This window comes from Protomyctophum bolini, assembly GCF_963924005.1.
Source record: "Protomyctophum bolini genome assembly, chromosome: 10".
Classification (NCBI taxonomy): Eukaryota; Metazoa; Chordata; class Actinopteri; order Myctophiformes; family Myctophidae; genus Protomyctophum; species Protomyctophum bolini.
In genome coordinates this window covers 5,568,375-5,595,750 of record NC_137871.1, presented here as the reverse complement: position 1 = coordinate 5,595,750, position 27,376 = coordinate 5,568,375, and the positions used below count along the sequence as shown (strand labels likewise).

The 27,376-nt window shown below is 42.8% G+C and overlaps 3 protein-coding genes across 8 annotated transcripts in view; 1 reads left to right on the top strand and 2 right to left on the bottom strand.

Moving 5' to 3' along the window:
- abcb7 (ATP-binding cassette, sub-family B (MDR/TAP), member 7) overlaps positions 1 to 2,067 on the bottom strand; it is a 72,798-nt gene extending 70,731 nt beyond the window's left edge. For both annotated transcript variants that reach the window (XM_080773579.1, XM_080773580.1), the window contains exon 1: positions 1,917 to 2,067. In XM_080773579.1, coding sequence (XP_080629705.1) covers positions 1,917 to 2,066 — 150 coding nt within the window. In that variant the 5' untranslated portion in view covers position 2,067. The remainder of the gene's footprint in view (positions 1 to 1,916) is intronic.
- A 1,236-nt stretch (positions 2,068 to 3,303) lies between these two features.
- On the top strand, positions 3,304 to 14,458 carry LOC308322378 (uracil phosphoribosyltransferase homolog). Of its 3 annotated transcripts, none has more exons than XR_013964706.1 (8): positions 3,304 to 3,581; positions 5,824 to 6,123; positions 6,577 to 6,619; positions 8,323 to 8,392; positions 9,591 to 9,653; positions 10,751 to 10,959; positions 13,640 to 13,738; positions 13,876 to 14,458. XR_013964706.1 is itself a non-coding variant. In XM_080773587.1 (8 exons), exons 2-8 carry the CDS (start codon positions 5,843 to 5,845, stop codon positions 13,980 to 13,982), a joined length of 825 nt encoding a protein of 274 aa, XP_080629713.1. In that variant the 5' UTR covers positions 3,304 to 3,457; positions 5,824 to 5,842; the 3' UTR covers positions 13,983 to 14,458. The 3 variants fall into 3 exon arrangements, 2 of the variants coding, with proteins under 2 accessions (XP_080629713.1, XP_080629712.1); XM_080773587.1 differs by having other exon boundaries at positions 3,304 to 3,457; positions 10,798 to 10,959; XM_080773586.1 differs by having other exon boundaries at positions 10,798 to 10,959.
- Positions 14,459 to 16,270: 1,812 nt separating this feature from the next.
- Positions 16,271 to 27,175, bottom strand: zdhhc15b (zDHHC palmitoyltransferase 15b). 3 transcript variants are annotated; one of them, XR_013964705.1, is made up of 12 exons: positions 27,038 to 27,175; positions 26,544 to 26,570; positions 26,246 to 26,340; positions 25,945 to 26,065; positions 25,148 to 25,217; positions 24,386 to 24,418; positions 23,699 to 23,819; positions 21,830 to 21,962; positions 21,169 to 21,295; positions 20,192 to 20,307; positions 17,283 to 18,451; positions 16,271 to 17,220 (listed from the first exon to the last, which is right to left on the bottom strand). XR_013964705.1 is itself a non-coding variant. In XM_080773584.1 (11 exons), exons 1-11 carry the CDS (start codon positions 27,153 to 27,155, stop codon positions 18,408 to 18,410), a joined length of 1,005 nt encoding a protein of 334 aa, XP_080629710.1. In that variant the 5' UTR covers positions 27,156 to 27,175; the 3' UTR covers positions 16,271 to 18,407. The 3 variants fall into 3 exon arrangements, 2 of the variants coding, with proteins under 2 accessions (XP_080629710.1, XP_080629711.1); XM_080773584.1 differs by having other exon boundaries at positions 16,271 to 18,451; XM_080773585.1 differs by lacking the exon at positions 26,544 to 26,570 and having other exon boundaries at positions 16,271 to 18,451; positions 27,011 to 27,130.
- Positions 27,176 to 27,376: the final 201 nt, after the last annotated feature.

The following is a 27,376-nucleotide window of genomic DNA, read 5'->3' as shown; positions in this document are numbered from 1 at the left end:
CTACAGTGAGTGTAGTAGGACAGTCCCGCCCCTTTCAGAACGACGAGTGGCCCAGGAATTGACTCCCCATTCATTTTCTCCATAGGCTTTTCAAAAGTATTTATATAAAGACGGTTACGCCGCGGACAAAGTCAACTCAGATCGTGACAAATCATGACAATAAACACAATGTTTTGGGCCGATCAAATCATTTATAAGAAGAAAAACTAAACAGAAAAGGTGTTTATAGCCTTTATTTTCTGTTAATTATTTGATCTGCCCAAAACATTGTGTTTATCGTCATGATTTGTCACGGTCCGAGTTGGCTTTGTCTGCGGCGTAACCGTCTTTATATAAAATGAAGCGAAAATTAATGGGGAATAATTTCCTGGGCCCCGGGACTCAATACATTGGGCAGCATTGGGCCCCGGAACTCATTACATTGGGCAGCGGTGGCCGAACCGTTTGCGGAAGGTCTCTAGTTCGTATCCCCGGACCGGCACGTTAAATGTTCTATGAGCAGGGCCTGGCTGTAAACAAGTTCTTGAGCTTAGTCCAGTTACCCTGGGTAAACATAGTAACTTTGCTTTGCTTTGCTTACATTGAAAACCTATTTACATCACTGGTCCTCCCCACACTGTATTTATGTTCCGTTACTACTTTTTCTTTTAGTTTTGAACAATAACCCTAAAAACCGTGTGAAAAATATATTGTGATAAACTGATAAGATTCTCACAGCCTTGCCCCGGTGCCCCAATGTCTCTCTTCCTAAAGTTAAAATGAAACAATAGACACAGTGATATTCCTGGCTAAGACGAATAGTAAATGGGCCTAGTACTGAGTCTGGAGAACATTATTAGGACAACATACAGTCAGCAGAAAATATTGACAGGCTGTCATCATGTTGTCATAACAGAGTGAAGTCCAAAGTGCTGCCCAGCGAGATTAAAAGATCAAAAGCAGGCTACGGACATAGAATGACATCAGTACACACACACACACACACACACACACAGGGGTGGGACATTAACAGTACAGCTCTTATCTCACAGGACATGATGCTATTTACTCTCCCCACTTCCACACGTGACCCACAGACATGGGCCACCTCTGATCTAGTATCTCGCTATTTTTGTGTAAAAGTGTTCAGTAACAAGAGGTTTCCCCGGCTCTTTAGTAAACAGAAAATACATGTTCAGGTCAGGATACCAATTTCATCCAATCAGGAGAGAACGTCTACAGGAGATAGTGATAGTAGGCTATATAAGTGATGAAACAATAGAATGAGCAGAACTCATTCTGAAACTGAAACGGATAAATAAAAATCTTCTCTCTCTCTCTCTCTCTCTCCTGATTGGATGAAATTGGTCACCCAACTGAAAACATATTTTGTGATTAATTAAGAGCCAGAGAGACCCCTGTAAATTATCAAAAACTCTAGCAAAGATCACTTCATTCCCATAACAAATTAAATATAGTAAGATAAAAGGTTTCCACTAGCCGAAGGAACTCAAGGAAGTGTCACTAACAAAGTTTACACATCAACCTGTATAGTCATTGAATTGTCAACGGTGTCCGAAAATAGCAAGACTACAACTGATCACAATGCGTCACTTAGCAACGCGTTGTGGACTTAATGTTATAACTCATCATGTCATAATAAGCGTGCATGACATGTTTCATCATAAACCAAAGGGTACCGTAAACCATACAGTAACGTACTGTACGTACATGACCGCGACTGAAACTCAAAATACAGGCCATATAACAGCTCGAACGTAACTTCTATGTTAATGTTTCTCATGCAACATGAAGTTATTAATTAAATGCATTACACCAGTCCCTGTCCTTGTGACACAGTGACGCACGACGCCAACAAAAAATGAAAAGCCGTGTCCTTTCAAACTATCCCACCGGTGGCTGTTTAAAAACCTTACCACATGATATGTTTTATTATGTTGAGGTTTGTGGCGGTGTTCATCTTTGTGGTTCCACGCGTGAAACGAACTCGTGTGTCGGAGAATAAAGGCTAATTTTCGCCTTTGGACGTGAAATCCACATTTCAGCGGGACCAAGAGCGGCGCCATGTTGTTGATGAGAGGAGGCGTGTCCTTCTCACAACCCGATGCAAGGAAGTCACAGTCCAACGTTCCCATAGCCCAGAGGGACACTGCTGCGCTGTGATTGGCTGGTTGATTGTCAGTGCAGACCGTGCACTGATAAAATAATAACAATAATAACAAACGTAAAGAGTTATAGTCAATTATTTTAGCCACATTTAACATAGATAAATCCAAAAGTGTGTTTTTGTGCGTGTTACAATTAAAGCTGGTATTGTGTATATCAGTGGTTCCCAAAGTGGGGTCCGGGGACCCCTAGGGGTCCTTGAGGGAGTTCCAGGGGGTCCCCAGCTAAATGATAGTTAATAGTAACCAAATTGACCCTTATGGGTCTGCAAATCAGAGAGTGTACAAATGGAACCAAATGGACCCGTCCCATACACTCTCAGAGTTAAATTAACTTGGATTTTACAATATACATTGGGGTCCCAGTCTCCAGATATAGAAATGGGGGACCATAGCCTAGTTCAGGTCAAACTGGCCGGGGGTCCTTGAAATGAAAAGGTTTGGGAACCACTGGTGTATAGCCTATTATATTGTCAATAAATAAATAAAGATGAGGTGAGATGAGGGATGAGGAATCAGCATCTCCAAATGCCAAATCTGAGTCCATATGGTTCTCAGCAGGAAACCGACATAATAATAATAATAATGAATTGCATTTTTATAGCGCTTTTCCAAGTGCTCAAAGCGCTTTACAATGGTTCATTCATTCATTTCTTTAGGCTATGGTGTGACTGACAGACTTGCCTTGGAACACCGTGACCAGTTGGGATCCCCCAGGAGGAAGTTACTATATTGTTGCTCTGCAGAGTGAAATCTGGAGCTCTCTGGTGGAGCTGTTGCCTCCGCGACCAGACCACTGATTGATTGACGGGTTGATGGATGTCAATAAAGATGCAAAGGAATTAAGATAAAAAGGGCATTTAATCATAGCTTGCAATGTTAACTATACAGTAGCCCATTATCTGCAGTGAGATTATACACACACACACACTAACACGCACACACACACACACACACACACACACGCACGCACGCACGCACGCACACACGCACACACACACACAAACACGTGTTACTTGGTTGCCGTTGAAACCAACTATAGCCAATGACAACCCGGCGACCTTGTGGGCTATGGCTTCCAAACTTTATCGCCGTCAACAAGACAAACCGGCCGTTGCGTCACTTCCGAATCCCACACAGAGCTGTCACTTTTGTGACTGTCAAGTTAAGCTAGCAGGAGGTGAAGATCTGCTTCAGATCTTTCATTTATTGGACCGTTCTGATACACACTGAACTTTAAACAACAAGGCGAGATAGACCTCTGAGTAGTTTATGAATGTGTCAATCATAAGGTAACTGTATGACTGTAAATTGGCCTTTAATCTTCAACACAGCACAGCAGTCGTGTTGAACAAGCCAAGCTAAAGAAGAACACGTTGTCTGTGCTGTGCTGCTCTTTTGTCACACAGACGTCAGGTCAGTGGAACAACACAAGAGCTTTGGTTAACATTTGACTTCACCTGTTATGTTTTACTGCTATGTGGTTGAATATGCATCATCTGGCCGCGACTCGGACAGTATCATAACCTCTGTCGCAATTCCTTCCAGTGAGAGAAAAGTCATGACTCATTTCTTATTGTATTTAACGATTACCGGTATATAAACCAGTATAGCACATACTAAGAGTAAGGACAGTTTGGGTTACCTTCTTTGTCTCTGCAAGCTTTGATATCCACAAAAGACAATCCACTGTTATATTAAGAGCAACTTTGAAATAAATTCCCTAAAGCCATGAATTCTTAATATTTGTCTTTTATTCCAAAGAAAGCTGTTGTATAATAAGGAGCGCATTTGCATCACAACATGTCCTGGCTTCATGGAGTTTATGGATATAAGTTGCATAATATACTGTAGGATCATATCCACTCAAGTATCAATAGTCTACACATCTGTTTATTGACAAATATGTTTTTTCATAGATGTTAATTGGGACATATATCTATTAATTGACAAAAGATGTATGTTCATATTACTGGTGGTAGTTTTTAAATTCTACTCGCACTATTATATTGTACTAATAGCTTATCTTTACACTAACTGCCAATTGTGCCCAAGTGCAGATCAGACCTGGCTTAAAGCTGTATTATTATGTGACGTTTTTAGTGAAAAAAATGTTATTTTGTCCAATATGGTATATGGAGTGTGTGGACAATATAACTTGTACAATTGGGATGGTATTTGGTCTCCCTGCTCTTCTATTGTGGTTTATCACGACGTGTGCGAAAGAGAATCAGAGTATTTTTAATCCTTTTCTTCTTTTTTTTTAAGTTTTGTCCCGCCTCCCACGACACGACAGCATTATAAACATCCTGCATGCACGCGGCCGGCCAATCAGAGGCAGTAACTAGGACGTGCAGCTAGCCAGTGTCGGTGCGGGAGGCGGTACAATGGGAAATCAATAAGGAAGTCAAGGAAGAGAGAAGAGAGAGAGAGAGCGAAGCAACATTAAAAAATATACTTAACTGCAACTCCGATTACCGCTCTTTCGACACGTTTCCGTTGTCTCCTATAGCTGTGTTATGCATCTATGAAATGTATGTAAATCCGCGTCCTATGGAGAGTGGAATAACCGATCAGGGACCCTATAGGGTACCGGCGTACAAAAATCAGAAAAGGTAACGGCGGCGGCCGAAAGGGGCTATCACGACCTTTGACACAGTCCTGTTTCTGGTTTGACATGAACATCTCTGCTGAGCAAGCAGGCAGGCTCTATTATCTCAGTGGTAAAATGTTTCAAAACTTGCCCAGGAGACCCAGGTTCAAATCTGGTAGACTTAACATTTTTAAGGGACTAAGAAGTCACAAAGTGACTTTGGTCACTTATTGTTTTTGTGGTTTATTTTTTTCTTCTTCTTCTCCTTCCGCCAAATATAGCAGTTCTGACCGAACCGTGCAGTCAGTTTTCGTGAAACGCGGGAATCTGGTTGAGGTCCATGCCAAACGGTGACTATGCGAAGCCCATGACCATTGGTCAAAGGGTGGCGCTATAGCACTCAATTGAAAATGCTAACTTTGAACGTGCATATCTCATGAACCATTTGACCGTCGGCAATGACACTTTGATACCCATGTGTGTCTCCTCATGCCGAACAACCTCCGTGTTCTGACTTTTGACCTCTGACCTTTAGATCACCCGCCATTTTGAATTATATGAAAAACAGTTCAACTGTATCTCCTCCCAGGATCTTTGATCAAAATGCACAAAAACGTCTACACTATACTTTAGAGTAGACCTATACGGACAATACATTTTAGTAATTTCTTTTTAAGTGACAAAATGAAGTTTTTATGAGCCAATGAGCCAATTGCTGGTTTGTGAAAAATATTTTTCTGCCTCTAATACATACATGCAGCGTCATATGCTTATGTCACTTTACAGTATAGTAGAGGGTCATGCCAAATGGCACTGGAAGCAGTCTTACTCCAATTGGCCAAAGGGGGGCGCTATAGCAATCTTTTGAAAATGAACCCTTTGAACAGTCACAACTCGTGCTGTGTTGTGTCCCGCCTTATCGCTGCTCGCAGCTATATTTTACTCTTGTTCTTATCATCATTATTAGATCTCTAATTATATATCATGTCTTCAAGTTGTACTCTACTCTTACCTGTATACCTTGTGATTTATTTTTGCAATGACACCACCTTGGATCAAATGAAGGACTCTCTAGGACCTCAGGATGCCTTGTCCCAGTCAACAACTGAACAATGTCAACAACAGCTGCCAGGATCAACAACAACACCCAACCATGAAGCAGGTTCGATTCGCCAACAGTAACAATTCACCTGCTGCTGCCGATGCTGTTGCTGCTGCTGCTACGGTGGCGTCCAATGAGGAACAGGAAGCGGTCGTTGTCGTCAGCATACAGCCGGAGATGATCCAAGAGGCTCTGGGACCTCAGCTGAAACTGCTCCCCTTAAACGACCAGATACGAGAACTACAGACTATAATCCGAGACAAGTGAGTGACCTTGTCTGACCCATCTGTCGTATCATGTGGAATCTCGAGTGTTGAATGGGTCCATGTGGTTAGATTGTATACACTCTTCAGAGTACAGATGTGTATAAAGCAGGGCCGCTGGCTGAGGGCCCCTGGGCTAGAGTAATGTGAGGCCCCCGGCCTGGGCCCTTACGGCCATGCAGCAAGTTTGTTTTGGCCTAATGAAACTAAATGTACAATAGCTAAACACAAATCTCACTTGAATTGGATTACTTTACAATAACCGAAACAAAATTTGGCCAGTGGTAAATCCGGCCTTGTGTCCATTTGGTTCCATTTGTATGCTCTCAGAGTAAATGAACATGGAGAATTGTGACTGTGCAAGTTTACGTTACTTGGACTGGTTTTTAATTGCGTTTATAGCGAGGCTATAAACACTGGCATTTGTTCTTCTCAATTGTTCCATGTTCACAGGACAACCAGCAGAGGAGATTTTGTGTTTTGTGCCGATCGACTGGTAAGATCACCCACTCAGCACCACTAACATTCTTTGTTTGTGACTGATCTAGCAGGGGCGCACAAACCTCTGTGGCTGAGGAGGGAGAGGTTTCTGGGAATGGGAAAAGTTCCCTGGTTTCCTCTGCTTAATCTCTAGGCGTTGTGTTTTGCTTGGTCAAAGGAGCACTTCATCCATTTTCAACAGTGGTGTCTTGCTCGTAGAACGCAGTACCATGCCGTGGCGACCACGCTAGAACGTCTCCCCCCCCCCCCCCCCCCCCCCCTAGATTCAAGAGAAGATCATCCACCTCGGGTCACCAGACTTTCCAAAACGCACCACGTGCCCTGCAGTGGTCTAGGTTTACTGGCGGTGGGCGCGGCCCCCTATTTTCACACGTCGTGTATACGTATAACAACAGGTTAAAACTGTTTACCTGAACGCACGTTCTCACACACGGTAAAAGCAACACAGCGCAGCAGTATGGCTCCAGTAGGCTACAGCTTCTGTGGTGTTCTGCACGCAACGATAATGCCTCCTCCACCGTCGAAGCAGAGATTTGTCCGATTCCAAAGCAAACGTTTTAGTTTCGCTATATACTGCAGCACAGTGAAGAAGTTTGTCTGACTATTTTAACTATTTTACACTATAAATAATACACTAGGCTTAGGCTATCAGCTGCATGCCATGCACACATGTACTGTAGGCGCATGCGCACGTTCTTGCTCGTGACATCATGGAAGAAAAAAAAAACACCATTAAAACACTGATTTTCAATCTCATCATCATCATATAATTGTTAATGCTATTGGAAATGGGTGAAGTTCTCCTTTGATTGTCTCTGAGCATGACACTTTAAGCCTACTACTACCTACTAAACTGCTCCCTATAGTTTGCTGTTCGCTCACTCTGAGAAAAACCACTGCTGGCTCAATCCAGAGAAGTAATCACTATAAAATTCTCCCATCTGCCATTTTCAACCTTAGTATATTTCTGGATGTTTGTCTAATAGAGGGTATGCGCATGCATTAAAGTGAGTTAACGTTGTTTAATGCAATCAGATTCTGTTTGGATGTACAGCAGGGGTGGGCAACTGACGGCCCGGGGGGCCACATGCGGCCCCCGCCTTCACTTAATGCGGCCCGCATGAATACTGATATAGTATTGAGTTCAGCTGTTGCGATTCCAAACCCGCTTTAATTACTTAATGACTACTATTGAAATGGTATTGTCTTTTTGTGTCCTATGTAGTTATGTTAACAGTTCATATAAAGTTAACATAACTATAACTAAATGCATTTGAAATTCAATAAAAAAGGTTGCTTGTCAGGATTCCAATTAAAAAAAATAGCAAAAAATTATTCAGGTTTTCAATTCAAATACAGCAAAAATAGCTGATGTACAAGCTCGTCGCGTTACGACACGTTTTGAGCTTGTAGATCGGCTATTTTTGCTACTGTGGCCCCTCTGGAGTAAGTGTGGAAATATAGTGGCCCTCGCCATCGTCAAAGTTGCCCACCCCTGATGTACAGTATGGGCTGTCAAGGCCAGAAAGTAGTTTTTTTTCTTTGCCACTCAGGCGTTCCCGCATAACTTCTGGGTATCATGATGATGTCCCACACATACCCCCTATTTAATGACATGCACCAGAATGTGTACGTTGACTGTAATGCTGAATAGGTAAGCTAGGGTTAATGCTGTGTTTTCCCCTCCGTCTTCTACAGATCAGACTTGTGGTCGAAGAGGGTCTGAATCAGCTCCCCTATTCAGAGTGCACTGTCACCACGCCTACAGGTGAGTGCCTCTCACTGGGGCCTGAAGCTATGAACCATCACCAACGACATTTTCAGCTTCACATTCAAATTATAAATCATTGGCTAAAATTACAAGACGATTAAAAAGAAAAACAGGCTTCTAAATCCTAAAACATTTCTGAAAAACCCGTGTCAGTGGTGCTCAACCTTTTTCATGTCAAGGACCCCAGAATTATCTGCAGACCCCCATCTGAAAATATGCAGCTAAAGCTAAAGTAGAACATAATGCTTAAAACACCAACAGCGGCTCCCGCCCCAAAATGGGTTAAAATAAATATCGTCTGATACTGACATGATGGAACGAATTGTCATACGTCCCCATTATACGTAACTAATTACTGGCGGATTGACATGCACAAAATGGCCCGTGTGAACAACCTTCTCGTTTAAGAGGCTTTCCTGCTCTTACATTAGTGTTTACAGACAGACTGCGTGACAACAACCCACCAATCAAATGGGTATATTTGGGTTTGGTTTATGTTACGGTCTGGCAGGCTGTATTTCGTTTTGCCTAACGTACACAACACATGAAGGATATTGTTGGGGAAATGTATTTAAAGATGGGAGTGCTGTGATTGTTTTGCCACCCTAAATCATGATCATCGGGTATTATTATATAAGGTGTACAGTATTTTGTTAATGTTTTAAAGGGACACGCCCACCAGTTCATTAAGTATGCCTGGTGTGCCTGATGGGCGGTGAATGGTGATCCACAAGAACTGAAGCCGCCACCCACAGCTGTTGTCGTATGATAAAAGGGAGAAGGGGTTAGGGGAGGAAATTATAGTGTGATGACACGATATCACCGTTTTGTTTTTCATTGGCACGTTTGACTGTCGAGGTTTCAGACCCCAGGAAGAAACCCTTAAACACTAACGGAAGACATCATTGCACATAACCACACCAAGGGGTCTAATGAAGTACTGTCGCCTCATAGACGCATGAAAAACGGGGGGGAAGAAAAAGTAAATACAAAAACCACAGCACTCCATCTTTAGAACTAATTGAAAGCACAGAGGTAGTACCGGTGGCAGCCAGCAGGGGTCGCTACTGTGCCACACTTGAAAAGCAGCACTAACCAGGCACTTTAAGGACAAGTGTCAGTTAACCAGCTAGACCCAGCAGACTGATCCGGACTGACGGGGGTTGACACTTTGATTCCTCCTGTTTCCCTGCAGGGTACAAGTATGAAGGAGTCAAGTTTGAGAGAGGCAACTGTGGAGTCAGCATTATGAGGAGTGGTAAGTCAAACGTAATAAAAGATAAAGTATAGATGTGTTTTTTTGTTATTGCATCCCGGGAAATGAGCATCATAATGGCAATTGAAAGGCACTTAAGCTAAACGTTATCGTTTTATATCTGGGCAGTGATTATTGTGTAATTGCTGTGAGGAAACGTGTATTTGTTCTTCCATTAAAGGGAAAAATGGCACTCTGAGGTGAATAAAATTTACTTTCCAAATTGCATAAAAGTCCTGACTCCTGGCCCAGGCGGTGGCGTAACCGTCTGGGCACCCGACTGGTAATCCAGTCGCAGTGTGCCGCGGGTTCGACTCCCGAGCCCGACACGGCCTTTACTGCATGTCATCCCCCCTGTCATCTGTCCCTTAAAAAAAAAAAAAAAAGTCCTGACTTTAGACGTTCGACACAAAGCCCTATAACCTCCCGCAAATGCTCGGCTTCCATACGTCTTTACGTTTTTACTTTTAGTAAATAAAATGGAGTACTTGCTTTCCAGTAGAATTCGTCTTTAAAGCTGCTGTAAGCAATAATATGTCAAAATATGAATGACCTTTTTATTTTTTGGTATTCAGACCGCCAGCAATGGGTAGAACGCTCCCAAAAAGAATGTAGTCTCTGTGACGCATCTAGGGGCCGCAATCTGCAATCAAAGATGTTCCTAGAAGCTTTGTCATTGGTCGAAAAAACACCCGTTCGCAGTGACTAACAAATCAGGAAGCAGACAGGCAAATAGACCAATGAAAAAAGCTTCTAGGAAAATCTTTGAATGCGGATTGCGGCCCCCTAGATGTGTCGGAGACAAAATAAAATGTCGGAGCGTTCTACCCATTGCTGGCTGTCTGAATAACAAAAATAAATAAAAAGGTCGTTAAAATGTTGACATTATTGCTTATAGCAGCTTTGGTGTCAGCATTATGTCACGCTTTAGCTATTGAAAAATAGCAGATCTACAAGCTCGTAGCGCGCCACCGAGTGGCGCGCTACGAGCTTGTAGGTCTGCTATTTTTTGAAAAATCGAAGAACGACCGACATGGAAACATAGCTTTTTCAGAAAACTGTCAGGATGTGTAGAAGACATTTATAGAATGGTTTCCCAGGTCAGAATGGCTTTAAGCCCCAGCCTGCCGTGTCACTGTGCCGACAGGTGAGGCCATGGAGCAAGGCCTCAGAGACTGCTGCCGCTCCATCCGCATCGGCAAGATCCTCATCCAGAGCGACGAGGAGACCCAGAAAGCAAAGGTCTACTACGCAAAGTTCCCCCCCGACGTGTACAGGAGGAAAGTGCTGCTCATGTATCCCATCCTCAGTAAGGTTTTATTTTATTTATACGTTTATTTAACAAGGGATAATACAAAAAAAACCAATGTATCAAGTTGTAAAAACATGAAACCGTTGCACAATGTATATGGGTTTGTGTAGCCAAGGCTAATTTGCAACCACCCCCAGTCCCTGGTTATAGGCCTTTCTATAGTTCTATACCTCCACCTAAAACAATCTTTTACAACATCTACCTATACTAAAACAATCCTTTTTACATAGAAAAAATACTAATACATCCAATACATAATCCAAGTAAAATAACAGTTTTAAAATGTTTAAATTAGTGTTCGCACCCGATTTCAACCAGAGTTTGACTTCATCATTAAACATCTTGAGATCCGTTTGTCGTCCATTAGATTTTCCCCCCATTGTTTATATACAGTACACTGTACTGTATATTGGAGCCTCTACACTACAGCCTAGGGTGCCCCGGAGCACCCCGCCGGCAGCACGGACCAACAGTTTACTTTTAGTTTACCATTTAGACCTGACGTCGAACTAAAAAAAAAAGTATTCTGAAAGAATATATATTCAAAGATTCGTGCCGCATTTTCATGATTTTTCAAAAATGTGCAGACCTACAAGCTCGTATGAGCTTGTAGATCTGCTATTTTTCAATAGCTGAAGTATAACATAATGCTTAGTTAAAACACCAAAAGGGGTTCCCGCCCCGAGAATGGGTTAAGTCTTTGTCAATTATGTGATTAATTGAAAAAGTAAACGATAGAATAATCACTAGGAAATTATTAGTGATGCACCGAATATTCGGCCTCTGAAAATATTCGGCCTCAGAAAATGGCTAAAAATGCATTTTCGGCCAATTCAGTTTCGGCCCAAATAGGGAGAAAATATATCACCGAATAGTGTATGCAATTAATGCATTCAAAAAAGCTGAATAAATGTTTTATGGATCCATAATAGTGATTATTATTTAAGTTAAGTTTAGCCATAACCATAACATAACATTTGTAGAATCAAACTCAGGTCTTAATGGGTTAAGTGGGGATACTAAAACAGCGATATTCAGTTACACTTCTTACCAATTATACTGTGCGGGTGCATGTATGTTAAGTGATAACCACTTTCAACATGGCATTATAGGCAAAAGCTTTCTAAATCTTTCAAATTTTCCAAACATCTACAAGCTTGTAGGTCAACTATGTTCGCTATTTGTTGTACAACAAAGTATATAGTGCTTAAGTGGCATTCTGGACTAGACCTGTCTGGCTGGAAACATTGTGGTTGCAAGGACTGATCTTCTGACCTTTCAGCTACAGGACTGTGTCACAGTCATTACCAGGTGATTGAGAGATTATTTATTCTTTACTTACTCTGTATAAACTATTTTAACTAGTGATTCACCGAATATTCGGCCGCAGAAAATGACAAAAAATGAATTTTTGGCCTATTCGGTTTAACAGGCAGAAAATATATCACCGAATAGTGTATGCAATTAATGCATTCAAAAGGGCTGAATAAATGTTTTATGGACCCATAATAGTGATTATTTTCCATAACCATTTATTTTGCCATAAATCAGGTAGCTTTAAGGTACGGCCATGACAGCAATGGTAGGAAAAAAGATGTATAATATTAATCATATTCGGATATTCGGTATTCGGTTTTAGGCCAACTGTTTCCTATATTCGGTATTAGTTTTCGGCTAAGAATTTCCCTTTCGGTGCATCCCTAGAAAATATCAATCTTCTGGTTATTTTTCTCATCACGTCATTTGAACCCAAGAAGACATCTCGAAGTTGCTTCTCTTCACCCAGTCACAAACATAATTTGGCTGATTATTTGATTACTGAAATGTTTTACCAAGTGCTGTGAGCTTGTAGATCTATTTGATTAGTTTGAAAAACAGGGAACTGTTGCAGCACCACATATTAATTCACGGCATCTGACAATGTGAAGATCAGTTGGTTTATAAATTACCTTTCCGTTGACCCTTTCAGCCAGCTCTACTGATTTCCAGGCCAAATAGCCCCCCTTGATAATCATACAGTAGCCGTTCGGGGCAAATTACACACTGCCTGCCTGCGTGATGGCCGGATAGCAGCGCAATACCGTAATGAAAGCCTCCAGAAATGGTATTCAAATAGATTCCAAAGGTTGCATTTGTCACTCACTCATACATCTATGTGGACTGAAATGATTACGCTGATGTGAAATGCCCACCTCACGTGAGCTTTATCCCTTAGTTGTATAACATTAAACAAACAAATGCTAAAATATGACGGGATAATACAAGTTAACCACATCATTAAACAAGCTAAAATACCAAGGGATAATACGTTACCTTACCGGTAACCACATCAAGGTTCAAAGATCCCTAGAGCCCCTATTCTGATTCTGGAGAGAACATTAAGGCAAGAAATGGTAGATCTACAAGAACACGACGAGTTGAGCGTCGTGGTAGTAGGGCTGGGCCTTGTGGACCAGATCAAATTTTGACTAAATATATTGATGTTTTCTTTTCCGATCTGCAAGCTCAAAAGCTACAATCTACAAGCAATTTGAAGCAACAACATTGATATTGCTTTAGTCGGTGGAGCTTTGGTAGAGGGAGGAGAGCCTTGTATAAACTCCTGGGGGACTTCAGTAAATGAAATATATTAAAACAGACATTTCTTTTATGTGTGTGTGTGTGCGCATGTGTGTAGGTACAGGGAACACTGTGATCGAGGCCGTCAGAGTTCTGATAGAACATGGACTTCAACCCAAACACATCATTCTTCTTAGTCTCTTCTCCACTCCACATGGTACTGTATTGTCAGTTTTAATATTTGATAATTTGTGAAAATAGCCTATCTCACAAGGCAAAGCTCACCACACATGATGCGACACGCTGTGAGCGACCATAAACTCATGGCCTGATTATCATTATGCCGTGTCCTAGGAGCCAAGTCCATAATCCAGGAGTTCCCAGACATAACCATCTTGACCACAGAGGTGCATCCCGTAGCTCCGACACATTTTGGACAGAGATACTTTGGCACAGACTGAACCCACACGGACCACCTTTGAAGAACACTTTGAAAAGAAGGAAGCCATTCGAGCAACATTTCATTGCCATCTTAACTCTAGCAAAATGGTCCCTAAACTGACGGGAAGTGATTAATTTAACTGTATTGGGGGTTTTTTTTCCTGCTAGGAACGACTCGATACTAAACGTTGTAGAATTCAAGCTGGTTGATTTTATTTTGCATGTTACATCCACTGATGGATCAAATAAAATATTGATATATTTTGTCGACAGACAGAACAGCAAGAGAAGCGGTTAGCAGTATTTTTTTTTTTTAACAGTGTATTCAAAAGAGTGGCCACCAACCACCATTAAGTACTGTACTTACTGTACATCAATGAATGTTAGAAAGGGCTCCTATGTAATGCAGCAACATCCTCCTGTACAGAACTGTATATGGAACAGGTGTGACTTGTCCCTTCATGTTAAATAAATGTCCACATATTTTATAAATTCAGTTCATTTCAACAAGTTATTTAAAAGTTGCATATCACTCACACAGTAAAGTTCCTCTGCAGCGATACCGTTTATAAATAAATAAACACACACACACACACACACACCACATAGTCACTCGAGAGCCACAACTCTCACGTCTCTCTACACATGCTTTCAAATACCGACACGTAAAACTCCACGGATAACATGAACATAAAATAATATCGATGAAAAGTTGGATGAGATATTTGGGATGTGAGGATCAACGTTTGGCTTGACAACCACAGGAAATACAGACGGACCCAAATGAGTCTCGCCGGTGCCAGACAATACATCTGGGGGACAGGCTTTGTGTTAAAGGGACACTTCACCCTTTTTGCAAAAGAATATATGTTAATGACGTTTAGAAGCTTTATATCACTTTCCTGGGGGTCTTTGTGTGTAATATGTGGTTTTAGATATATTAGATTGTAGCAGTGAGCCTGTTGTCTCTGACGTCATGGACACTGGGCTCACTACCTTCCTGGACTACAATTCCCATAATTCTTTGGTGCACTGCTCCTCCTTGTGGATAGGGGGGAGAGCTGTCTTACTGAGACATGTAGTCCAGGAAGGAAGTGAGCCCAGTTGTCCATAACATCAGAGACAACAGGTTCACTGCTACAATCTAAAATATCTAAAACCACATATTACACACATAAAGACCCCTATGAAAGTGTTCTAAAGCTCCTAAACGTCATTAACATATATTCTTTTGCAAAAAGGGTGAAGTGTCCCTTTAACACTGCAGGCAAACCCAACTTGTTTCTCAGATCTCATCTTTAACCGATTATCCATTGATACTTGCAACGGGTGATGTGATCAGATCTGTTCATTCAGACATCATCGGGGCCTAAATGCATTGGTTGCTGTGGGTGACTGGTGAACACATGAATGATGCATAACGTGACGCTCCGTTGCATGACGGTGTCGCTCACCGGAAATAGCAGATCTACAAGCTCACGTGTTGACACCGTGGTACAAGGAAGTATAAAGCAGGCGTCCCAAGTGTCCATAATGAGACGTCCTTTAGGCATCCGATTTGAATCGCATTTCAAACTACTCCGGAGTGGCGTTTAAATCCGATTAGCAATCTTCTCTTTTCATGTGGGGTTTTTAACAGTTTAACTTAAACCAATGTGATTCCAATCTGGATAGGCCGCAAAAGGGATTTGGGCTGCCAGTGTGAACATACTTGTAGCCTAAATGCAAGGTATTACAAGGTAAGGATACTTTAAATGCTTAGTATGAGGTATAAAATACAGCAGCCTTGTGTTCATAAAACAGAAAGATTGGGTATTGGGTAAGACTGACATTATGTGTCTTTCAGGACCTTTCACTGCTTTGTCTCAACCATTACTCAATGGCTCTGGTCTCAGCCACCACGGTGGATATTTTGACATTCCGTTTTTTTTCTTCTTTTTATGTTGCCACTACTGTTGGAGCAGCCATAAAGTACACAGGTTCATCTCGATGTTCTGGGCATCTTTGTAATGTTAGTGTTAGTAAAAAGCAGGTAAAAGAGTAAAGTGTGAGGCAGACTAACATCAGTCACTCTGCCGTTCACTGTAGTGGAAGAGATGCGCCTGGTGAGGGTTTAAACCCTGCAGCTACGTCGAGTCCGCCTACAGGAAATACGTAAGCGGCGACCATGAGACCCGTTCCTGGATTCGTCTATATGAAGGAACTCCCTAAAGAGATTTGACCACAGTCTCTTGAGTGAGGTTTTTAAGAGACTGACTTGGGAGTCTAATATGAAACAAGCCAACATATTTTTTTCTCCCCCCCCCCCCCCCCCCTGTCAAATACATCTTTCAAGGTTTGGATATATGATAATCTTAAGGTTATACTGAATACATGGTCTAATTTACTATGCAAGAAATTGATCATCATTAAGGACATTTGCTGAGAGCCTATGAGGTCATAGGTCAAGAAAATGCATGAACTTATGTAGATTGTATGAGGTCATTAATATACCTTAATAGTTATTTATGGAGAATGAAGGAATGTTAAGAAAAAAAAAATAACGTCCACAAGTGCTAAAGACATTTACAGAGGATGACAGACAGCGTTGTGTTTCAGGTAGATTTGCCAAAGAATCTTTAAAGCTGCAATCCATACGTTTTTAATGTCCTACCCAGATTTGGACCCTGGTCTCCCCCATGCAGGTGACCAAACATCTACCACTCATCCAAACCAAGAGGGAGTCCCTGCTTGGGTAGGGGAGATATTGAGTTTCAGGCAGTACTACTTTGTCAACCGATAGGTGTCCAATCCAACAACACCAGGGTCTAAACCGCTCAATTAGAACAGTTGGGATTGCACCTCTCCAACCACTGCAGATGTACTAGTTATGTTGCATTAACATACTCTAACCATACAAGTATAGAATTATATTTTATTAACATACTCTGCCATACAGGTTGGTTCAAATAACATTTTATCCATTAAAAATAAGTTCTGGATTGCAGCTTTAACTACGATAGTGTCTTATGTGGCCAAGGCGCTCTCTTCTGATGCATGATTTTGAGACCATTTTTTACACTACAGTGCGACTTCCACGCTCCATCGTGCATGCAAACGGCCAACCATACACTGGGTGTGACTTTAACCCATTCTGACCCGGGATCAGATTCATACGAGGTTTCCACTGGACACACACTGGTCTGATTAACCCATTCTGACCTGAGATCAGATTCTAAAAATGTCAGTCGTTCCTTCGATTCTTCAAAAATAGCAGACCTACAAGCTCGTAGCGCGCCACTCGGTGGCGCGCTATGAGCTTGTAGATCTGCTCAGCAGACTAGTCTACTTCATACCCGTTTGCCTTTTAGTGCTGGACACTGCCGCCACCTGTAATGACAATAGAACCGGGAAACATCACCGCCGACGCAAAAATGTAGGTCCACAAAACAAACGGGGCACAGTCAACACAGAGTGGAATATAGCCTATGTTAACCACTTGAACCCTAGTGTCCCTTACTACTTAGTCCCTTTAGCAAAAAGTAGCAGACCTCACGACGTGTTGTGTCGCGACTCGTTTGTGAGCTATTGCTATTTTCAGCATAGAGACTTGGTATAGAAGGAAATAGAAGTAGGGGGCCTAGTATATAATATATAACCCCCTGGAAGACCACAGTCAAAGTAATACACAGTAGGGTTTTAAGTGGTTAAGTACGGTAAGTCCTTTTTGAAGATGGAGTTTCACATACTGCGATGGAACAAAGGGGGTAAAGTTCCTGCCCCGACCACCGCAGATACTACTTGGATCAAATCCAACCGCGGCGCGGCCGGCTTTGGGTCCGAGTGTCCATACTGTACTATGAACACTCCATACTGTACTATGAACACAATTGTGTTTTTTGCTGGAGAGAAGCCGGGGCGGAGAGGGCGGTCTCCGTCGCTGAGACAAGAGGACTCCTCCGAGTGACGAGAGACTCCCTGAAGTTGGTCAGGTGCGTAAGGAGGCTCCTCGAGGTGCAATCACGGTCAATGCACCGCACACTCGCAGGCCTATACAGTAGAACATGAGACATTATAGGAAAGCAGCCAGTATCCCGGTTCAAAATAATCTCTTAGTCCCCCACAGGTCCACAGCATGAAGAAACCACAGAGAAGTTTAAAAGTCCCCCCCCCCCCCAGGGAGAGGAAGGTTCATGACGAATGATGTCCGTCCTGTTTCCGTTTTCTTCACAATTATGCAAATAAAACCAGGATTTAAAAAGTGGCAATGACAAAAGAAATGCAGATTTCATCCACACGTTTTTTTTTGGCTTCACTGTGTTTTGTGCGTGACGTGATCAGTGTCTGAACGTGTCGACTAGGACATTCGGAATGCGTTTCAGCCTCACGGTACAGAGAGAGACTTAATGGACTCGCGTTCCGCTGCGCCTGTTCCAGGGTTAAAAAGTTCCAAGCCGACACCTGCCTTACTCCTCCATCTCTATGGTAACAGAAGGGTCTTGGTCATCAGCTAGAACAAACAAAAACAAACAAAACAAAAAGTTCATAGCACATTCAAATAGAAAAACTAATTAAGAAAAAAAGGCATTTCCACCACGCTGTCGTTCGTCCAGGCTATGGGACTGCAACTACCGGTAGTAAACGACAGAATAGAATAGATCCTATATATAGACTGTAGTGGAAATGCTTTGGGAAAAGTGATAACTCAACTTCACATTGCATATATGCCAATGTTCAAGTTCAGAATGAAAGGTCAACCCACTGAGGAGAAAAATGGACGGACTGAGATTGTTTTGTTCATTATATACTAAGTAGGCTAGGCTAGTAGTAGGATTATTTATTTTGATACGCACCCCAGTGTTTTGCTTCATCTGACCACAAGGTGGCGGTACAGAGCACTGACTGGACCAGGAGGCTGGATGAAATCACTTGTATTCCTAACCTGGCATGGCCAGTCTAATATCACTGTTTCTGTATCAGTGGTGCTCAATATTTCATGTCAAGGACCCCAAAACAATGATATGTAATTGGCCGCCGACCCCCATCTGAAAATATGTTGTTCCAGGGACCCCCCCCCCCCCCGAAGCAAAGATTTGAGTAAAAAAAAAGAAATAGATATATATATATAGACATATATTCCAAATTTGCGCCACATTTTCACGATTTAATAAAAATAGCAGATCTACAAGCTCATAGTGCGCCACTCAGCTGAGCTTGTAGATCTGCTATTTTTCAATAGCTAAATTATAACAATGTTTGAAACACCAAAAGGGGTTCCCGCCCCCAAAATGGGTTAAGTCTGAAACTTCAGTCTGCAGCAGATTTGAACCAGAAACACACAACGTACACACTAGTACACACATGTGTGTAGGAGGCACCGCTGGCCTGCCTATAGCAGTTAAGGTGCGCCGCATACCCAAATATTAGGATCATCTAGTCTAACGTCTGACAGCGAGTCGCGGGGTTTGATTACCGAGCCCGTTGCTGCGTGTCACTCTCCTCGCTTCCTGTCTCGCTCCACTGTGTACCATCAACAGTACACAGTACTATTGTGTCATCATGTGTTTCCCTGTACTGTACTGTACTGTACTGTACTGTACTGTACTGTACTGTACTGTACCCGCCCGGTTCCGGCAAGCCACCCTCCACGTTCCGGACCGGTGTAAAAAATAAATAAATGGGAAGACTTCAGTGCTCTAGGACAGGTTCAGGAGAACCTATTCTATTGTAACTACCAAAAGTTACAAAGTAGGTGTGAGGAGAGTGTCAGATCTAACCCATTCTGGGCGGGAACCCCTGTTGCTGTTTTAAGCATTGTGTTATACTTTTGAGCTATTGAAAAATAGCAGATCTACAAGCTCATGATAGCCGAGTGCCGCGCTATGAGCTTGTGCTGTACGTACGTAGGTCTGCTGTTTTTGAAAAATCGTGAAAATGTGGTGCAAATCTTTGAATGTGTATTATTTCGGAGCGAACGTTTTTTAACTCAAATCGTGAAAATGTGCCACAAAGCTTTGAATGTGTATTATTTCGGAGCGAACGTTTTGAACTCAAAGCTTCTGCTTCTGGGGGGTCCCTGGAACTACATCTTTTGAGATGGGGGTCGGCGGCCAATTAAATATAAATCTTGGGGGTCCTCGTCTCCTCGACATGGAAATGTTTGAGAACGACGGACACAGAAAGCCGTCCAAAATTAGAAGGCATTTTGTAGAATTGTCCTCGGGGTCTAAATGGGCTAAAAGGAACTCACCAATGCTCCCGTCGTCAGAACCCTCATCAGACTCATCCCACATCTCCTCATTGGCTAGTAAAGGGTTCTGGGATTCGCTCAGACTCTTTAAGGGGAAGTAATGTCCATTCCCTTGACTGCGAAATAAAAATAACAAATGAAAAAAGGAAAGACGTCAAGCAACAATCTTTTCGCTCCAATGCTACAACATAATACTGTCACATAATTGCCGACAGTCCCATCTCCCTTGTGTCTGCCTGTGTGCCAAATGTGATGATGGTATAAAATTGTAATTCATTGCACGCAGCAGGCACGTCTGTATAATGCATGTGCTTTCAGATGCACAAGGCTCACGTGCATTTCACCCAAAAGATTCAAATTCCATAAGGCAGACTCCGGATTCTGAATCAACAAATGCTTTTTTTTGAACCCCAAGTAACCCTATAGTTTAATGTGATGTGAACAGCAGTTAACATACTAGTACTGTAGGAGCCATGAAGTCCAAGATGGAGCAAAGCACATCCAAAACATACAATTTAAAAATATGACTCCTAACGTCGTTGAAGTGGGACTTTACATGAAAGGAAAGGAAAGTTACTATGTTTACCCAGGGTAACTGGACTAAGCTCAAGAACTTGTTTACAGCCAGGCCCTGCTCATAGAACATTTCATGGTAGGGGTTCAATGCCTTGTCCAAGGGCACTTCAGCGGTGGTCATTTTAACGTGCCGGTCCGGGGATACGAACTAGCGACCTTTCCGATATCAAGACCGCTCCGCAAACCGTTCGGCCACCGCTGCCTCCACACTTACATCACTGTAAGTGTGACATTAGGACATGACTAGCAAGTGGGGGGGGGGGGGGGGGGGGGACTCTTGAAGTAGGGTTGAAATATGGAGACACAAGGTTTCTGTCCGACAGCGACGATATGGATGCAAGGTAGGGTTTTAGGTGGTTAAGTGTGTGTGTGTGTGTGTGTGTGTGTGTGAACAAACTGACCTGGTGAAAACAGGGACGAACCACAGCCTCCTGTCCTCCCCAAACACCTGCTGCAGGTTTCGGCGCAGGCCCACATTGAAGCCGTTTCTGTCAGGACCACTGGCAAACACTGGAGCCGAGAAGGCCTCTGGAACGGCACCGACACACAACAACATGTTAGCAACAACAGGTCTTCCGTGAGGAAGACACATGGGCTGGCCAGTCCTGGCAGAGTAGTTCAGGAGGAACCGATTGTGTGTGGCCCTGGTTTTTCCCTAGTGGGACTGATCGAGGGTAGAGCTACTGGGACGTAAGTCGGGACTTGATCACCTCGGCTGCGTCACCTGAGTGAGGGGGTATGATGTTGGGAGACCCGAAACCCCGATGACCTTGGGATACATCACTGAGGATACGTGCCAGGTGCATCCAAAAGATAATATTTAATATAGAATATTTTCAAAAAGAAATACAGAAAATAACAGATATACAGGTATTTTGTGGGTTTTTTTGTGAGACAATGAAGTCGAAAATAGGTCTAAATACTGAATTAGTAGATTAAAAAAAATCAAATATTTTGTGTATCGTTTTGTATGTATTGCCCCAAAAACATGCATCTCTGATTATTCGCCAGGAAGACAATCGATAGTTCCAGCACTAAAAAAGGACAAAGTGAAACCGTTACCTAGAGTGGAGCGATTCTTGGCCACCAGCCAGCAGTGGTAGGTGAACAGGAACATGAGACTGACAAAGAACATGAGCGCCACAAACATCAGGAAGAGCACGTGGAACTTTGCAGGGCCGTTTGGCAGGTCCCCCTGGGAGAGAGAGAGAGAGAGAGAGAGAAACAAGAGAGGCAGAGAAACCTGAGACACTCCGGTGGGCTCTACAATAAAACCTTCTGTTCTCTCCAACAGGGGGGGGGGGAGCGACTTGCAAAGTGGGATCTCCCACCGGTTCGATTGCAATACACGCACACACACGCACATGATCTTGTGATAAGAGTTGAATCACAAGATGAGGTGAACAGACTCATTTTTAAAATCGGCCATAGATTACATTTATCGGCCACATTTTAATAAACCTTACATGCGTGTTTGCAGATGCATACAGTATGTGGCTGTGCATGTGCAGTAAACCGCCCCACCACCCAGCACCCACCTCGTTGCGTTAGAGCCGAGCTTCTTTCCACAATAGAGCGTCGCAGTCCCGCCCCTTCTTGACGACGCCAGGCCCAGGAAATGAATCCCAATGCATTTTTCCCCATAGACATTTCAAAAAGTATTTATTTAAAAGACCTTTTAAACGTCGCGCGAAGCCAACTCGAGTCGTGACAAATCATGACAACACACACAATATTTTGGACCAAACAAATAATTACATAGAAGAAAAACAACAACAAAAGAAAAGTGTTGTAACCTGCCGTTTTTTCCTACTTTCTAATTCTTTGTTTGGCCCGAAGAAGTGCGTTTGTTGTCATCATTTGTCACGACAACAGTTGGCTTTGTCCGTGGCGTAAAACGTCTTTAAATAAATACTTTTTTGAAATGTCTATGAGGAAAATGAACGGAGAATCATTTCCTGGGCCCTGGCAGGGGGCGGGACTGCGACGCTCTATAGGGTCTGTTGTTTATCACATAATAATTCCTGAGTGAACCAAAACCACCTGTACAAAGCACTAGCGGCGCTGATCACCTGATCAGGAGAGCAATTCTATGCTTTGTCGCACAACTGTGTTGCAGATCGAAAAAAGAGCGCGGTGCGTTGGGACCTTAGAGTATATATACAATAGAGAAGACACCCAAGTTCTCCTCCCGTCCACTTGCATTGAGTTGCTCAGAAGCGCATGAGGCGAATCCACTCCTCCTTCCGGTTTAGGAGCCCTGTGCATTCTGGATTTTTGCCCTCAAACACATGAACGCGCGAGCGACCGGCAGAGTGGACGGAGCCTAGTGCGCGTTCATGTGTTTGAGGGCAAAACCTTACCAAACTGCAATACCTTCTTCGGCCACTATGTCCATTGCGCTTCAGGATTTCCTCTGGGTGTCTTCTCTATTGTATAATAACTCTATGGTTGGGACACATAAGGTCTGATATTTTTGTGCGTCATGCGATGAATAGGCTGATCTAGGATCAGATAACTGACACGGGATCAATGTTAAGCTCATAAAAGAAAACTTGAAATATGAATATATATTTTTGTAAACGATGTACATTACCCAAATAATAACAGTCTAACCGTGATAATATAATAACTATATTATAGCAAAGTGATACTTTTATGTAACCGTCGCACGCATGCAATGTGTGTGCAGACATTCGCACACAAGAACTATGTATAGTTGAAATCAATATCACCATTATTTCAATATTTTGCCTTGATTCACATTGATTGAAGTCTTGATTGATTCACATTTTGAAGTCTATACCTGCTAACTAGACTTGCACCTCTCACAGGTTATCTTGGATGTGCAGGAGTCCTCCTTTTGTCTCATTAAAAGAGACACACAAACACACACACACACACACACACACACACAAACACGCCACTCACCACCCAGAACCTGAGGAAGTACTGCAGGACAGTGGCTGTGACGAACACACAGTACAACATGGAGTACGCCAGGAACAGCAGGAAGAACTTGTAGTTGGAAAAGCCCACGCAGTTGTTCACCCTAAAAGACAGTAAATATAAATACCAACGCACCGCAGTCAGCATAGCATCCGAGTACACGGAAATGACAACGTAATAGTAATGTTCAGCATTGGGTTAGGATTAAAGGGCCACTTCACCCCTTTTGCAACCAGATCTTATTTTAATGATGTTTGGGAGACAAGAAACACTTTCCTGGGGGTTTTTATGTGGGTAATTTGTGGGTTTTTTTTTTTTTGGTATTTCAGATATTAAGCGTCCATGGACTCCATGATGTCATGGACACTGGGCTCACTTCCTTCCTGGACTACAATTCCCATAATGCTCTGGTGCACTGCTCCTCCTTGTGGATAGGGGGAGGGCTGTCTTACTGAGACAACATGTAGTCCAGGACACTTGGAAATACTACAATATCTAAAAACACATATTACCCACATAAAAACCCCCAGGAAAGTGTTTATTGTCTCCGAAACATCATTACAATAAGATCTGGTTGCAAAAGGGGTGAAGTGGCCCTTTAACAAAGGGGTTAAAAATACACAGAAACTATATTTTTAATTCCAACTGAGAAAGTTGATCTGAGCTTACCATGGACAATGATGGTCCATCTTCAACACACACCTGAAATAAGGCACGTTCATTATTGCATTGGCCTAAAAGGTCAAATTGCTACATTGCAGCGTAACAAAATGTTACTCGTTCAGTTCTAAATCCCACCTATCTGATGATGACACTATACTGGTACAGTATATACAGTATATACAACACTTTAACACTCAAACTAAAGCATTCTCGCCCCTGAATGGATGAAATTGGCCTTTACTAATGAGCTGGGGAGACTGAGATGAGACACCCCGTTACTGATCGAACAAACTCTAGTCTAGAGCAATGATTACTAAAGCTATTTAACAAGTATTTTATATAAATAATAAAGTAACTTAAAGCAGCTTTATGTGCTTTACGCCAAAATACAATTATTCCCCCCCTCCCCCCCCCCCCACACACACACACACACACACATACACAGGAACCTGAGCTCGTTTCACATGACTGACAAATGAATTAATGACAAACTTCCAGGTATTGCTTTGTTCTTTTCAACAAATAGAAAGTGATTAGAGTCTTCCTTTGCGTCCTTCTCTCTTAGTTCAGGTAACAACACCACGCATCGCTCCGATTGAACACGGTTGGGGCGATTCTCTTTCAAACAGATTGGGTGCATGCCAGAGCCAGAACGACACCTTCTAATTATCACAACACTTCCCCCGGAAGGCGAACAAATATCCTTCTTGCCCGGGGGCAATCTCTCTAAGTCGAGTGTCCTGGGAGGAGGAAAGGGGTACTACTTACGTTTCACAAACAGAGCAATGATGACATCGGTCAGGCTTCAGCACCTGGCAGCGGTCACAGAACCTGATCGCTGGAAGACAAGAGGGATGGGTCAGTCCAAAGCGCAGACACTTGAGCCGAGCTCGCCCTTCACTCACTTCCTGCAAACCTAGAACTTAGTCTGAGCTATCATGCTAATGAAAAGAGACACATTGGCTAATTACAGAGGTGGAGACTGAGAATGATGCCCCCCCCCCCCCCCCACATCTATGCATGCAGCAGAGCCAATTCAATTCAATTCAAAGGGCTTTATTGGCATGAGAAAACATACGTTTACATTGCCAAAGCAGAAAGAACAATACAACAATACAGCAATACAATCAAAACAAAAATTATGTACTTTGAAGGTCAGAATCTTCAATAGATCAACTTCTGTGTACCAAGATAACTCGATGCAGGTATAGTGCAGGAATATACACAATGATTAGTCTTTAGGGTGGTTGTGTTCCATTTGATATCCTTCTCCTATCACAGCAACTCACAAATCTTGCTGCTGTGTTTGCACATTGTTGTACTTCGCCCAGCAGATATGGGAGTTTTTTGTCATTGGTCATATTTTCAAAATCTCTGTGTGTGGTTGTAATCTGTGGGAAGTATGAGTCTCTGATGTCTTGGTACAATGGACAGATGGTTAGGAAGTGTAGCTCGGTTACACATACAGCTAATTGCCCCGGCCTAGGTTATTTTCAACACAAAGAGGATTAGAAGGTGTGGAACGGTGCTTGAAAGGGCCAGGGAATGAGAGCTGAGAACCTTACCTCCAGATTGTGCTCGAGAGAAGATGGGCAGTTTCTTTGCAATCTCAACCAGGATTTGTTTCTGAGCATCTGGCCTCTCCTCCATCTCGTATCGCTCTTTGTCTGAATATGACAGCTGGAACTGTACACAACAAGTGACTTTTAGATGATAGAATGAAGTCATTCACCAGGTATAAGCACAGGGATCATTTTGAGGGATGTTTACACCAGTAGAGTGAAGCTGGCGGTCCGCAGGCCCACAAAAGGGGTCCAATCTAGCCGTCAGATTGCTTCTCAAAACCAATTAAAACTTTACACTAACCTTTTTGCAAGGAGACGCAGGCGGAGTGAAGATGGATTTCCAGTAAGTCCATGAGAACATTGCAAAGCAAACATGGAATACCAGTAGATAGCATACTGCAGACAATGAGACATAGCACCAGTCACATTTCTGTACGAAATATAGTGTCCTGATTATTTTTAAACAAAGTGATTTGGTGTAAATAGTAAATACTAGCAGACCTATAGTACAGAGACCACTGGGGGACCTCAGTCATCACAGCATAGGGGTTAAGTAATCAACTGTGCAGTTTCATATAGTATATGAGAGATCAACTCACCTTTTTCCAGTGAGTTGTTGAGTGTGACTGAAAAACACCAAACACAACGTAAGCTTATACAAGTATAGTATGTTGCTGTTGTTGTTGTTGTCGTTGTTATTATTATTATTATGATGGGAATGCTCACTGCTGACACATTGCACATTTATAGGCTACAGTGGGCTAGCTAAAGCTAGACAGCCAAACGGGGAGCTACAATCCAGTTAGTGAACTCAGAGCTTCCTATAGGCTGTCATTGTCAACAATGGCCACGGTCTGGAATATTCTTTAAAATAACACAACATGACAGGACATTAATGTTGTCAAAAATCCCAATCGTAACAATAGCAAAGTCTATAATCGCAGCGCAAAACCACTTCCGCCCACCCGCCAGTCTGTGTGTAATATTTTGGTCTATACTGCTGCTGCTGCTGCTGCTGCTGCTGGCTGCTGTCGTCTGTGTGTGTCGAGTAAAAGAAAATCACAACACAAGGCGGATCAGATCATATACTTACACAAGCACAGCTCAAAGACATAAGCATAGTACGACCAGAGCACCACCGAGGTGATGATAATGACCGGGATCCAGGAGAAGACCCTCTGGCAGCATCTCAGCCCTCTGGACAGAGACATGTTGGTCCATCTGGCCCCGGCCGACATCTGCGCTCGACTACCGTTCCTGCGGTGGTTTATCATTATAATCCATCCATGCATCCTCCTGATCGGAGAGCGATTAGCGGCACTTCATCCATCATCCACGACGCGGGTTTTGGCACAGGCCGGAGATGATGGCGATGGAGGTGCGGAGGTGGCAGTATTATTAAATTAAAGCGTCTATACTACTCTCTGCGTCC

Bases quoted from the DNA above. Each gene is read 5' to 3' on its own strand.
- LOC308322378 (XM_080773587.1), top strand. From the start codon at position 5,843: ATGCCTTGTCCCAGTCAACAACTGAACAATGTCAACAACAGCTGCCAG. The intron at 6,124-6,576 runs GTGAGTGACCTT...CCATGTTCACAG, and splicing joins CAGACTATAATCCGAGACAA to GACAACCAGCAGAGGAGATT. The intron at 10,960-13,639 runs GTAAGGTTTTAT...GCATGTGTGTAG, and splicing joins GCTCATGTATCCCATCCTCA to GTACAGGGAACACTGTGATC.
- zdhhc15b (XM_080773584.1), bottom strand. From the start codon at position 27,155: ATGTCTCTGTCCAGAGGGCTGAGATGCTGCCAGAGGGTCTTCTCCTGG. The intron at 21,963-23,698 runs GTGAGTGGCGTG...TCTCTCTCCCAG, and splicing joins ACTTCCTCAGGTTCTGGGTG to GGGGACCTGCCAAACGGCCC. The intron at 18,452-20,191 runs GTGAGTTCCTTT...TGTTTGTTCTAG, and splicing joins TTCTGACGACGGGAGCATTG to CTGATGACCAAGACCCTTCT.